General features: G+C 38.7%; 1 protein-coding gene across 50 annotated transcripts in view; it reads right to left on the bottom strand.

Moving 5' to 3' along the window:
* Nucleotides 1-15,359, bottom strand: part of CLASP2 (cytoplasmic linker associated protein 2) — a 221,943-nt gene that overhangs the window by 5,636 nt on the left and 200,948 nt on the right. For all 50 annotated transcript variants that reach the window (XM_063602234.1, XM_055109628.2, XM_034956067.4 and 47 more), the window contains 2 exons: nt 15,036-15,164; nt 10,464-10,670 (listed from right to left, as the gene is read on the bottom strand). In XM_063602234.1, the coding sequence (XP_063458304.1) occupies nt 10,464-10,670; nt 15,036-15,164 (336 nt within the window). The remainder of the gene's footprint in view (nt 1-10,463; nt 10,671-15,035; nt 15,165-15,359) is intronic.

Raw genomic sequence — 15,359 nt, forward strand, 5'->3', positions numbered from 1 at the left:
GAAAAGTGCAGATCAAAGTTAACTTTTTAACCTTTTCAAGCATAGACAATGCCCTTCTCTCCCTTCACTTCCCCTACTGCGCCCTCACTGTTAGCCCTCTATATCAGGTTCTTACTTAGTCTGGAAAGCTGCACTTCTCTGACTCTGAGGCTGCTCACTTGCCAATTCACCCTGAAAAAAGTCTCCAGACTAACTTTCCTAAAGCATTAGGTTTTAAGGCAGTCAGCGCTCCTCACTATCCGATAAAACCTAAACTCATTGGTTTGGTAGCTCAAGGTAGTCACATAATCCAGGCCCGATTAAGTTTTACATCTGTTCCATCCCTGCGATTACTTTCTCTAATAAATCTAGTCTATGTAAACTATTCCCCTATGCTTTTATTGTGCCTTTAATAACCTAATTTTATTTAAAAAATTAACTTGTTTCTAATTGACAAATAATAATTGTATATATTTATGGGGTATAATGTGATGTTTCAATACATGTACACTGTGGAATGACCAAATCAGGCTAATCAACATATCCATCACCTCAGATACTTATCATTTCTTTGTGGTAACATTTAAAATGCATTTTCTTTTATAATTGCTACTTTGAAATATACATTATTAACTAGTTACTGTGCTGTGTAATAGATAGCTAGAACCTAATACTCTTTAACTGAAACTTTGTACCTTTTGACTAACATCTTCCCTTTCTCTGTCCATCTCTCCCACTTACGCTTTTGATCACACTACTTACTCTATTTCAATACTCTACAGCAATCTTATCCATGAAATATTTTTGAATCAATTATCTGAATGAATATGCACATTTTACTCCAGGGAAAAAATAGAGCTCATCTCCACTAAAATCCTAATCATTTTATCTTTCTAAAACAACTGCAGAAACATTAAAATATCAATAGATATCTAGCTAAAAGAAGTACATTATTCCTAAGTCATGCAATCAAACTGTTAATTTTATTTTCCATCATTTTAATATAATTGCAATTATAATGTAAATGAACTTTGCTATATGGTCTTTATAATAATGATATGAGGCATTCATTTAGTATGCTTCCTAATTTAACCATTCTAGAGTATTGTAAGTTTACATCTTCCTCCCCAATAACCTCCTTCCTGCGAAATTTCTCCTATTACAAATAACACTGCAAAGAGTATGGCATTCAATGTTTAAATATTTAAGTGCCTGGTATGTGACAAGAACAGGCCAGGTAAATAATGTTCAGTGTCCAAAAAGACACGCACTGTCCCTTCCCAGAACAGTTAGGGAATCACATGGCAGAATGAGGTATTATGGGCAAGGAGTGGAATAGGAATGTAATATTTATGATTGGATAATATTCCATTGTATGATATATCATGTTGTTTATCCATTTATTAATGGATATTTGGGTTGTTTTCACCTTTTGGCTACTGTGAATAGTGCTGCTATGAACATTCATGTATAACTATTTAAATATTTGCTTTGACTTCTTTTGGGTATATACCTGGGAATAGAATAGGTGGGTTATATGACAATTTTGTGTTAACTTTATCTTTTTCCTTTTTTTTTTTTTCCTTGAGATGACGTCTTGCTCCGTTGCCTAGGCTGGAGTGCAGTATGTGATCTCAGCTCACTGCAACCTCCACCTCCAGGGTTCAAGCAATTCTCCTGCCTCGGTCTCCCACATAGCTGCGATTACAGGTGCCCGCCACCATGCCTGGCTAATTTTTGTATTTTTGGTAGAGATGGGGTTGCATCACGTTGGCCAGGCTGCTCTTCAATTCCTGACCTCAAGTGATTCACCCGCCTCGGACTCCCAAAGTGCTGGGATTACAGGTGTGAGCCACCGTGCCCAGCCTTTATGTTAACTTTTTGAGGAACTGCCAAACTGCATTCCACAGCAGCTGTACCACCAATTTGTATTTATGCAAGCAATGTATAAGGGTTCCAATTTTTGTACATCCTCATCAAAACCTGTTATTTTTGTTCTTTTGATCACAACCATCCCAGTGGGTATGAAGTGGTATCTCATTGTGGTTTTGACTTCCGTAATTACTAATGACACCAAGCATCTTTTCACGTACTTGCTGGCCATTTGTACATCTTCTTTGAAGAAATAGCTATTCAAGTCCTTTGTCCATTTAAAAGTTATTTATCCTTTTGCTGTTGAGTTATAAGAGTTCTTTATATATACTCTGGATAGTAGACCATTATCAGATATATAATTTGCAAGAATGTTCTCCCATTCTATAGGTTGTCTTTTCAGTTTTTTGATTAGGTCCTGAGATGAACAAAAGTTATTAATTTTGATGAAGTTCAACTAACCTATTTTTTATTTATCATTGATGCTTTAGGTGTCATATCTAATAATCCACTGCCATAGAGGATGAACTTAAATCTAAGGTCATAAAGATTTATCGCTATGTTTTCTTCTATGAGTTTTATAGTTTTAGTAGCTATATTTAGATCACTGATTTGTTTGAGTAAATTTTGTTTACGGTATGTGGTCACTGAAGTCTCTTTGTTACCTCAGCAGTCAGCCAGTGACCTGACAGAGATTTCCTTAAATGCCTGGGGTCAAAACAAAACAAGACAAACTCTCCCAGTCTTTGCAGATTGACTCTGAGCTGCGTAATCATTCAATTAGCTAGGCTGCCTACAATTCTGTCTTAGCCCAACTCCTACTTGCATGGAGCCCAAAGAACATCCAGAGGTCCAAGCCTAGGGCCCTCTAAGATGGTGGTCCCCAGCCTTTTTGGCACCAGGGACTGGTTTCGTGGAAGGCAATTTTTCCAGATGGGGAAGGGTGATGGGGGGATGGTTTCAGGATGAAACTGTTCCACCTCAGATCATCAGGCATTAGATTCTCATAAGAAGCATGGAACCTAGATCCCTCATATGTGCAACTCACAATAGGCTTCATGCTTCTGTAAGAATCTAATGCCACTGCTGATATGACAGGAGGCGAAGCTCAGGTGGTAATGCTCGCTTGCCCACTGCTCACCTCCTGCTGTGTGGCCCAGTTCCTAACAGGCCATGGATCAGTACCAGTCCATGGCCTGGGGGTTAGGGACCCCTGCTCTAAGGTCTTTTCTGAGCATACTTTTGGTGGATTCCTCAGTACACGTGGGCCCAGCAAAACCCTTATTTCACCAATTATCTTCTTCCTCAGCTTCCTCCTTCCCAGGCTTTTGTTTGCTGCTTGTCTTGTCTGCTCTCCCTTGCCTCAGGTGGCTATGGGTAGTATGTTTTTAAATCTTTTCAATAGACTCCACTTAGGAAGCCACTTCAGCCTGATGGGAGGTGAAACAAAGGCTAGTCTCTGTGCCAGCCTCTCAGGGAATGCCAGAGATAAAAACAACAACAACAACAACAACAACAACAAAAAAAACATAACCACAATTTTTTGAGAACAAGGTCCATGTCCTTCCTGGCACCAGCAAGCTACACCACAAATATGGGCCACCATCATCAAGGCTACTGAGCATGGGGGATGGTAGGCAGTTAGGTAAGTTTCTTACTGAAAGTAAAAAAGTATTTTCAGTACATGAAAAAGAATGAAGTTGAAACCCTACCTCACACCATATACAAAAATTAACTCAAGGAGTGATGCACAGAAAATGGCAGACAGAGTAGGAAGCTCCAAGAATTGACCCCTCTACTTAAGCAACCACTGAGCTGGCCAAAATGAATAGAATCATGCTACAATAATATATGAAGTGATTTTCAGTGGCTGCTAAAATCATTAGGTGAAAAGATGATGGGGCAAGGTATATAATGGAGGGATTAGACTAATAACATCTGAACCTACTGATCAATCTTAACATCACTGAAGGCGGGACAACTAGACATTATGTGTCATTCAATGAGATGCCACCTAAAAAAGTTTTCTTATTTGGCTTGGCGGCTCATGCCTGTAATCCCAACACTTTGGGAGGTGGAGGCAGGAGGACTGCTTAAGCCCAGGAGTTGGAGACCAGCCTAAGCAACATAATAAGACACTATCTCTACAAAAAATTAAAAAAATTATCCAGGCAACTCACCACCTAAAACAAACAGGAAATTAAGCCAGAAAGTAATCTTTAAAACATTATACTATGTCCTGGAAGTATTAAGCCAGAAAGTAATTTTTAAAACATTATCCTATGTCCTGAAAGTGTAAACTTCATGAAGTATTTAATATGACATGATACTTAGAATTTGCTTTGAAATAGGCCAGGTGCAGTGGCTCATGCCTGTAATCCCAGCACTTTGGGAGGCCGAGGCGGGTGGATCATGAGGTCAGGAGTTGAAGACCAGCCTGGCCAAGATGGTGTAACCTTGTCTCTACTAAAAACTACAAAAATTAGCCGGGCACGGTGGCAGGCACCTGTCGTCCCAGCCAGATACTCAGGAGGCTGAGACAGGAGAATTGCTTGAACACAGGAGGCAGAGGTTTCAGTGAGCCGAGACTGTGCCACTGCACTCCAGCCTGGGTGACAGAGTGAGACTCTGTCTCAAAAAAAAAAAAAAAAAAAAGAATTTGCTTTGAAATAAAATTTGATGTATTTTAATTCATTGTAGTATTATTCTAAAGTATTGAAAGTAAGCCTTTTTCTTTCATTAAGTACTCTCTTGGTTACTATAAGTTTTTGGTTAGATCCTAGAGTTCCAAAAAAGTTGATTCTATTCATTTTTTGCCAGCTCAATGGTTGCTTAAGTAGATGGATCAATTCTTGGAGCTTCCTACTCTGTCTGCCATTTTCTGTGCATCATTCCTTGAGTTAATTTCTGTATATGATGTGAGGTAGGGGTTCAACTTCATTGTTTTTCATGTGGAAACCCAGTTGTCCTAGCATCACATTTATTAAAAATACTCTTCTTCCCCACAAAAAACTGTGATAATCAATTGCCTATAAATGTGAGGGTTATTTTTGGATTCTATTTCATTGATCTATTAAGTCTACCTTTATGACAGTACCATGTTGTCTTTACTATCATAGCTTTGTAATACGTTTTAAAATTGAGAGTGTAAGTACTCCAATTTTGTTCTTTTTCAAGTTGATTAGATTCTTCTTTTTTTTTTTTTTTTTGAGAAGGAGTTTCGCTCTTGTTGCCCAGGCTGGAGTGCAATGGCTCAATCTCAGCTCACTGCAACCTCTGCCTCCTAGGTTCAAGTGATTCTCTTGCCTCAGCCTCCCGAGTAGCTGCGATTACAGAGGCGCACCACCACACCTGGCTGATTTTTTGTATTTTTACTAGAGACGGGGTTTCACTATGGCCAGGCTGGTCTTGAACTCCTGACCTCAGGTGATTTGCCTGCCTCAGCCTCCCAGAGTGCTGGGATTACAGGCGTGAGCCACCACACCCAGCCAAGTTGATTAGATTCTTGAGATTCTTTAACAGTTGATAACCTCCTCTTCCTCTTTCTTCATGCCATTTCTTTATTAAAGAAATTTGGCAGTTTTCCTCGTAGAATTTCCTACATTCTGAATTTGACAGAATATACCCTTAAGGTACAATTTAACATGCTTCTCTATTCTCTGAACTTCCTTTAAACTGACAGTTAAACTGAAGACTAGATTAGATTTAGGTTCAATTGCTTTAGAAAAGAAAACTTTTAATTTTTATTTTTTGGAGACAGGATCTTGCTCTGTCACTTAGGCTGAAGTGCAGTGGTATGATTGTGGCTCACTGCAGTCTCTACCTCCTGAGCTCAAGTGATCCTCCCACTTCAGCCCCCCAAGTAGCTGGGACTACAGGAACATGCCATCACGCCTGGCTAATTTTTAAAATTTTTTTGTAGCAACAGTTTCTTATTATGTTGCTTAGGCTGGTCTCCAACTCCTGGGCTTAAGCAATCCTCCTGCCTTAGCCTCCCAAAGTGTTGGGTTTACAGGCGTGAGCCACCAAGCCAGGCAAGAAAACTTTTGTCTAGTTGTCCCACCTTCAGTGATATTAAGATTGGTCAGTAGGTTCAGATGTTGTTAGTCTAACTCCTCCATTATATACCCTGCCCCAACATCTTTTTACCTAACGATGTTGGTGGCTACTGAAAATCACTTCATATATCCAATGTTTCAATGAGGCCAAATATATATATATATATGTGTGTGTGTGTGTATATATATAATATATATATATATATATTTTTTGGAGACAGGCTCTTGCTTAGTCACCCAGGCTGGAATGCAGTGGCATGATCACAGCACACTGCAGCCTCAAATTCCCAGGTTCAGGTGATTCTCCTACCTCAGCCTGCTCAATAGCTGGGACCATAGGCATGCCACTGTGAGCCACCAACCCAGGTAAGAAAACCTGGCTAATTAAAAACAATTTTTTTGTAGAGACGAGGCATCACTATGTTGCCCAGGCTGGTCTCGAACTTCCAGGCTCAAGTGATCCTCTTACCTTGGCTTCCCAAAGTGCTAGGATTACAGGTGTGAGCTACCACACACTGCCTAAGAAATATATATACATATTTTTTGTTTGGAGATGGAGTCTCACTCTGTCTCCCAGGCTGGAGTGCAGTGCTGCAATCTTGGCTCACTGCAACCTCTACCTCCCGGGTTCACGCCATTCTCCTGCCCCAGCCTCCTGAGTAGCCAGAATTACAGGCGTCTGCCACCAGCCAACTAACTTTTGTATTTTTAGTAGATATGGGGTTTCACCATGTTGGCCAGGCTGGTCTCGACCTCCTGACCTCAAGTGACCTGCCCTCCTGGGCTTCCCAAAGGGCTGGGATTACAGGCATGAGCCACCACACCTGGCCAAAAATAATTTTGTAAGTCAATAATTTCTTCTGAATTTACTAGCTGGAATCCTTCTAAAAGTACTTTATCTCATCAAATATTTGGTTATCCTGAAAATAGGATAGGTAGTCTATGTGCTTTGATTCTTTCTCTTTATTAACCAATTTTGGGAATAACCCAATAATCTTCAAAGTTGGCCAGTTTTTAAAGTATCAATAAAAACTCATGAATTTCACTTTAAAATTTGATGTATTTTAATTCATTGTAGCATTATTCTTTTTGACCCTCAAATATGAATAGTTTCCTTGCTTTCAGTCAATAATTCTCAGGCTCATTTTATACATTACCTGCTCCAAACCTGGACTCAGTCATTTTCCCAAAGACACCTGACTCTTTTGAGTGGAAAATGGTATTTGAAGACCACAATCTGGGTGGTAGGGATGCTCAGTGTTACTGAGTTGATACTGATTCAGAGGCTAGTAGGAAACATTTTTTGAGATAAGAAATTAAATAATATTTTCATTTTGACATACCCAATTCAAAGTTAAGGTTTTAAGATTTACTTCATTTTATGACATCATTATTTGCTTTGTCCTAATCTATCTTATCTATCTGATATGTGTATTGATGTTATTACTATTAAAAAATAACCATACTAGCATCTTTCCTAACTATGAATATATTGAATGCAGTTCAAGATTTCTTTGCAGTTTCTTTCATCTTTACGGTATATTCCACTGAAGACTGGTAGTAAAATATTATTTCTTGAGCTCTGACTGCTCTGTTTTCAATAGATCTATTGTCTAATTTCCCCTTTACAAGCTTTAAAATATCTGATTCATGCTTTTTATTAGTTTCTATAGTTTTCTTACTTTTTTTTACCTTGTTTTCTTAAATTTGGGTTTAAGTTTTCATTTGCTTTGTGCCCATGTGTCTAGTGTAACTTCACTGTAGGTATACCTCGCGCCATTATTTTCTTCCTCTTTTTTGAAGAATAGGCAGTATCTTTGGGCTTGACCTCCACAACCGTTTTCTGTTGCTCATGTGTAAGTGAAAGACACTTTTCTGTATTCTATATTTTAAAATAAATTTTCTGTGTTGGGGAGTGGGTTGCACCATGAAAGCTTTTCTAGCTTTACTGATGCAGGATTCTTTCTTCTTGTTACCCATTTTTTAAAAAAATACGGCCTTTGGGTAGTCACCTCTGCCACAATATTGCTATAATGCTCAGTTTATTTTATTTTAGATTCAGGGGGTACATGTGTAGGTTTATTATGTAAGTATACTGTGTGTGATGCTGACGGTTTGGGCTTCTATTGATCCCCTCACCCAAACAGTGAACACAGTATCCAATGGGTAGTTTTTCAACCCTTCCCTTTTCTCCCAACCCCTTTTGGAGTTTCCAGTTGTCTATTGTTCCCATTTTTTATGTCTGTGTGTACCCAATATGTTTAGCTCCCACTTATAACAAGAACATGTGGTATTTTGTTTTCTGTTTCTGCGTTAATTCACTTAGGATAATGGCCTCCAGCTGCATCCATGTTGCCGCAAAGGACATGATTTTGTTCTTTTTTATGGTTGCATAGATGCTTAGTTTAGACTCTAGTCAAGGAATTTTTTGCTAAATAAGCTCTTTCCGGAAGGGAGCTTTTGCAAGGTATTTCTAAGAGGCCTGAGGATCCATGCCACCCCAGCATGATTTGGGCTTCCTGCAGGACCTCTGCCTTTACCTCCAATTTTTTTTATCAGTTATGTATACTTAGCTTTTCACTCTGAATGGGGACACCTCTTTTAGGGGTGAGAACTTGGGTGATTCTCTGGCCCCAGGGTCTTAAAAGTAACTTTTGACTTTCCTTCACACTTTTCCATACCACTGATATTTGCAGGGGAACTTGCTGCTGGTGGCGGTTTGGCCCTATCTGCTCATATTTTGGGGTTCACTGGGATACCTTTTCCTAATTTTGTTGAAGATGTTTTTCATGTTTTTTGTATGCTATCCTAGTTGCTCAGTGAGATAATTTTCTAGTGAGAAAATATGAAGGCATTCAAAAAGTATATTGCCATTGCCTTCTTGCCTTTCATTGCTCTGGTCCTAATACCTACACACCTTAATTTTAATAGTCTATAGCAAAGAGTTAAAATGCTAGTATTTATGTTCATTAGCATTCTTTTGCTTTTCTGATAGGTAAGATGCCTTTTCCCAATAATTGCGTATGCAATAAAATCCTGCACCAACCTATCATCAGAGGAAATAAGAAATTTATAAGAACTTAAAGCCACAATAGCTCTTTGCTAGCATCCTCATACTCTAAGCTATTTATCCAGCAAACATGGATTCAGTACCCATTATATATATGACATATACATATTATATATACTCTGGTGTTTTTTTTTGTTTGTTTGTTTTTGTTTGTCTGTTTTTGAGACAGAGTCTTGCTCTGTTTCCCAGGCTGGAGTGCAGTGGCACAATCTTGGCTCACCGCCAACTCCACCTCTCGGGTTCAAGCAATTCTCCTGCCTCAGCCTCCCGAGTAGCTGGGATTACGGCATGTGCCAACACACCTGGCTAACTTTGTATATTTAGTAGAGACAGAGTCTCTCCATGTTGGTCAAGCTGGTCTTGAACTCCCGACCTCAGGTGATCTGCCCACCTTGGCCTCCCAAAGTGCTGGTATTATAGGTGTGAGCCACTGTGCCTAGCCTATTATACTCTGTTCTTAGTACTAAGGCATAGACAAAGATATCTAGATCTTATGTTAGGACCTCCCAATTTAGTAATATTAAGCTTAGACTAGAATAAAAAATAAATACTATAGATGCATAATGATTAGTTCTCTTTAGGAGGGTTCTTAATATACATACTATGTAATATTAGTCAGCCATTAAAATCATATTGTAAAATATTATTTATTGGATGGAAAGAGTTCACAATGTATGGTTAAGTTTTAAAGCATGTTATAAAACACATCTCATTTTTGTTAAAATGTTTCTATGATGGGGTTTATGTAGCTAAAGAGAAACACATTACATCTATGACTATAAATTAGTATAACCACTTTGGAGTGAAATCTGGCAACACCCAGAAATTCTGTTTCTAGATGTATATATATAAGTGCATGAAGATATTACAAGGAAATTATTACAATATTTGTCAATAAAAAGGAAATAATCCAAATATTTATCAACAGATGAACAGATTAACAATTTGTGGCAAATACATAAATGGCATATTATTCATTCATAAAAAGGAATGAACTTCTAATACAAGCTACAACATGGATGAACTCTGAAAACATTATGCTAAGTGAAATAAGCCAGACTTAAAAGGACAAATATTGTATTATTCCACTTATAAGGAATCTAGCAGAAAATAGAATAGAGGTTACCAGGTGCTGGGGGGGATGAAGGGAGGAAGGAATGGGGTTATTGCTTAATGGGTACAGAGTTTCAGTCTGGGATGATGAAAAATTTCTGTATGTGGATAGTAGTGATGGTTGCATAACACTGTGAATGTATTTAATGCTCCTAAATTGTACACTTAAAAATCGTTAATTTTATGTTATGTAAATTTTACCACACCCACATCTATAACCCCCTGGCTAGTTATGAAAAGTCTTTGTCCTGAATATTGCAGACAAACAGGAGGAAGGCTTGATCATGCCAGTAATGATGCCTGGAAAGTACCTAAAATAACTGTATCCCAAATGTATCATGGCTTATTCCTCTCCAAGCTTTGTTGCTTACCTGTATTAGACCTGGCATAATCTCTGGCAAAAGCAGGTTTAGGGTTTCCTTGGACACTCTCTCTATCACTTTTGTTTGCATTTTGATTGCAGCCAGATTAATTGGGTAGTCTGCAGTTTGAATGATAGGACAAAGCACTTTGATGCACTGCTCTGGACTAATTGAAGTGGCCAACACTGATGCCGCTTCCTCAGCAGATCTCACCACCTAAAAAAAATAGGAAATTAAGCCAGAAAGTAATTTTTAAAATATTACACTACATCCTGGAAGTATAAACTTCATGAAGTATTCAATATAATATTTGGAATTTGCTTTGAAAATGCTACAGTAAACAAACATGAAAAGTGAGGGTACAGATTACTGATAAAAAGGATTGGCAAAATGTCAGTAACAGCTGAAGCTAGATGATGGATACATGGGCTTTATTACACTATTCTCCCTTCTTGTGTTCTTTTTTGCTGTTGGCTAAAGTATTTTTTTTTTTTTTTTTTTGAGATAGGGTCTTGCTCTGTCACCCAGGAAGGAGTGCAGTGGCTTGATCATCAGTCACTGTAGCCTCAAACCCCCAGGCTCAAGTGATACTCTCACCTCAGCCTTCTGAGTAGTTGGAACTACAGGCACGCACCGCCATGCCCGGCTAATTTTTTTTATTTTTATTTTTAGTAGAGATGAGGTCTTGCTATGTTGCCCACGGTGATGTTAAACTCCAGAGCTCCAGCAATCCTCCTGCCTCGGCCTCACAAAGTGCTGGGATTACAAATGTGAGCTGCCGTAAGCGGCCTTAAAGTAGTTTTTAAATCAAATTGTGGTCTAGTTGTGTTAGGGTGAGGAGGCTCTATTTACTTAGACTACAATGTGACTGGAGTCCCCTGCATAAGCCATGCTGAAGCCCTGCTCATTATTAGTACTCTCATCTCTAGGAGTCCTTGAGCCCTCTGTATCACATTAATGAGAAATGAAATAAAAATCATATGATTAATGTGTTGTCAAAAGTTAACATACTATTCCTCCTTGTTTTCCTAATATTTTCTTCCTTCTGTATTGAGCTTGGGGAGGGTAAAACACTGGTTTTGTGATGAAGACAAGAAATGGCTGTCTATCTTCTTACTAGAGTCTGTAATCTCTAAAGATAGTCTTAAGAACACGTAAAAATAACTGCTTTTGATGCTACTTTGGCAGTCTCTCACTTAAGATCTCAATAGGTGAAAAATGCTTAGAAAGGTACAGTGGGACATACACTGAAAAAAAAAAAAAAAAAAGGCCAGGAGTGGTGGCTCAGCCTATAATCCCAGCACTTTGGGAGGCTGAGGCAGGCAGATCACGAGGTCAGGAGATCGAGACCACCCTGGCTAACATGGTGAAACCCTGTCTCCGCTAAAAATAGAAAAAAATTAGCACGGTGTGGTGGCATGCACCTGTAGTCCCAGCTATTAGGGAGGCTGAGGCAGGAGAATCGCTTGAACCCAGAGAGGCAGAGATTGCAGTGAGCCAAGATCGCGCCACTGCACTCCAGCCAGGGTGACAGAGTGAGACTCCGTCTAAAAACCAACCAACCAAACAAACAAACAAACAAAAAACAAGAAAATACACTGGACGTTAGAAGACCCAGGGCTAATTTCAGCTTTAATACCTTAAGGGTGTCAATTTTATATTTTGTAGGGATGCTACAGGCCTTATTTGGGTCAAAAGGTAGATAACTAAACTACAAATATTAGATATCATTTTTAAACTTTCAGTGAAATGCCATAGATGTACCACTACCAAACACGGTTGAATAAAACAAAAACAAAAACAGAAAACAAAACTGGGTCGGGCAAGGTGGCTCAAGTCTGTAATCCCAGAACTCTGGGAGGCCAAGCCAGGCAGATCACTTGGGGCCAGGAGTTCGAGACCAGCCTTGCAAACACAGCGAAACCCCGTTTCCACACAAAAATTAGCTGGGCATGGTGGTGCACACCTGTAATCCCAGCTATTTGGGAGGCTGAGGCAGGAGAACCAGTTGAACTCAGGAGGCAAAGGTTGCAGTGAGCTGAGATCGTGCCACTGCACTCCAGCCTGGGTGACAGCGAGACTCGGTCTCAAAACAAAAAAACCCCAAAACCCCTGCAAAAATCCAGATATATTTAAAAGTTATGATTCACTCTTCTAAAAGAGTCACAGTGAAATCTCTTAAAAAAGTAATTACCCCAAGGGTTTCAATTTCCCTGCATCCTCACCAACATATTGTCTATATTTCTTTTGGGTGTTAAGTGGTCTCTCACTGTGGCTTTGGTTACATTTTCCTAATGACTAATGATGTTGAACATCTTTTCATGTGCTTATTGCCATTTGTATATCTTTGGAGAAATGTTTATTCAGATCCTTTGTCCATTTAAAAAACTGGGCCATCTTTTCATTGCTGAGTTGTAAGAATATATATTATGGATATTAGTACCTTATGAGATACATGTCTGCAAAATTTTTCTCCCATTCTATGAGTTGCCTTTTCACTTTCAGGATAATGTCCTTTGAAGGACAGAAAAGATTTCCTTTGATTTTTTATTTATTTTTATTTTTGAGACAGAGTCTTGCTCTGTCACCCAGACTGGAATGCAGTGGCATATCTTAGCTCACTGCAGCCTCCGCCTCTCTGGTTCAAGCAATTCTCCTGCCTCAGCCTCCCAAATTGGTGGGATTACAGGTGTCCACCATGACACCTGGCTAATTTTTGTATTTTTAGTGGAGATGGGGTTTTGCCATGTTGGTCAGGCTGGTCTCGAACTCCTGACCTCAAGTGATCCACCTGCTTGGCCTCCCAAAGTGCTGGGATTACAGGCGTAAGCCACCATGCCCAGCCAATTTTTTTTTTTTTAAATGTTACCTCTAGCTGACCACTAAGCTAATAAAGCACAAAAGGATTTAATGCTGAGGAAGTCCAAATTGTCTTTTCTGTTGTTGGTTGCTTCTGCTTTTAGTTATATTATGAAATCATTGCCTAATCCAAGGTAACAAAGATTTATACCTCTGCTTTCTTCGGAGAGGTTTATAGCTTTAGCTCTTGCATTTGGCTCTGATTCATTTTATCTCACTGCTATTTTAACCTTCCTTTTTTGATTTGTCTTTTGCTTCTGTCTTGGTTCTACCATAGATACCTAATGCTATTGCTCAGTTGCTTTCTCTTAGAAATACAGTCCTTACAGAACTAAAAGTAGAACTCCATTTGATCCAGCAATCCCACTATTGGGTATCTACCTAGAAAAAAAGAAGTCATGATATGAAAAAGATACTTGCACACAGGTGTTTATAGCAGCACAATTGGCAATTGCAAAAATATGGAAATAGCCCAAATGCACATCAATCAATGAATGGATAAAGAAATTGTGTATCTGTATACACACACACACACACACCATGTGTATGTGTATATACGCACACACACACCATGGAATACTACTCAGCCATAGAAAGGAATGAAATAATGGCATCCACAGCAACCTGGATGGAATTGGTGATCTTTTATTCTAAGTGAAGTAACTCAGGAATGGAAAACCAAACATCATATGTTCTCATTCATTAGTGGGAGCTAGGCTATGAGGGTGCAAAGGTATAAAATGATACAATGGACTTTGGGGACTTGGGGGAAAGAGTGGGTGTGGGGTGAGGGATAAAAGACTACACATTGGGTACAGTGTACACCGCTAGGGTGACGGATGCACCAAAATCTCAGAAATCACCACTAAAGAACTTATTCATATAACCAAACACCATCTGTTCCTCAAAAACCTATTGAAATAAAAAAAATAGTCCCTATTTGAACATTTTTTTTCTAATTCTTTCAATCCTCATAGTTACCTAATCGATGTCACTGGTGAAGAAGGGGAGAGAGATATCATGGCTACCAAGTACTATGAAACAGGTTCACGGAACTCTTCCATGAAAGCTATCCTCACTACTTTGGTGAATAAACTTGCAACAGATATATAGCTCCTCTAGGCAATTTATCACTTAAAAATAACAATGACCTGCTTAGGCAACATGGTGAAACTTCATCTCTACAAAAAATACCAAAAATCAGCCAGTTGTGCTGGTATATGCCTGCAGTCCCAGCTACTCGGGAAGCTGAGGTGGGAAGATCACTGGAACCGGGAGGCTGAGGCTGCAGTGAGCTGTGATCACACCACTGCACTCCAGCCTGGGTGACAGAGTGAGATCCTGATTCAACAAACAAACAACCCCCCCAAAACAATGATTTCTTATCTTCATTAGTTATTTTAAAAAATCAAATTCTTATTGCTAAATGAAAAGTGAAAATAAGATTGCTAAACTCTAAGTAGAAAACTAAAAGTGAAGTGAAGGAGAAAACAAAATTAAATAAATTATTTCCTAGAGCTGGCCTGTTTTAGGTGAAAGGTCATGATATCACTGTTTAATTCATTTAATAGAAAAAAATATGCTTGCATCTCGATCAGGTATTACCCTGAATGTCAAGGCAAATGTTCAAGAAAATCATTAATAAGGCTACATTTTACACAATGGTTACATGTTTCATGAAATAAAATAATGGAATAATACTTTACCAGCCAGGTAACTTACCTCCTTATGAGGATCTTTATGTGCTTCCAATGTTTTCATGACAGTCAATTCTGCATAGTTTTTAAATCTTGCTGGTTGATGCCTTAGGATTTCTCTTAAAACCTTTAATGCCAAAGCCCTGATTGTAGGCTAAGAAGAAACATTTAAATGTTTTTAATATTTTGGGTTGTAGATAATCTTTAACATTTTCAATTTTTGTAACTTAAGGGTCTTAATATTGGGGGAGGAGTTGTAGATAACTGCATAAAGTATGCGGTATACTACGTAATTAAGTTTTCTTATCTCTAATTGAAAATTTATATTATACTTACTTTATTTGCAAGA

The sequence above is a fragment of the Pan paniscus genome, chromosome 2, assembly GCF_029289425.2.
Source record: "Pan paniscus chromosome 2, NHGRI_mPanPan1-v2.0_pri, whole genome shotgun sequence".
NCBI lineage: Eukaryota > Metazoa > Chordata > Mammalia > Primates > Hominidae > Pan > Pan paniscus.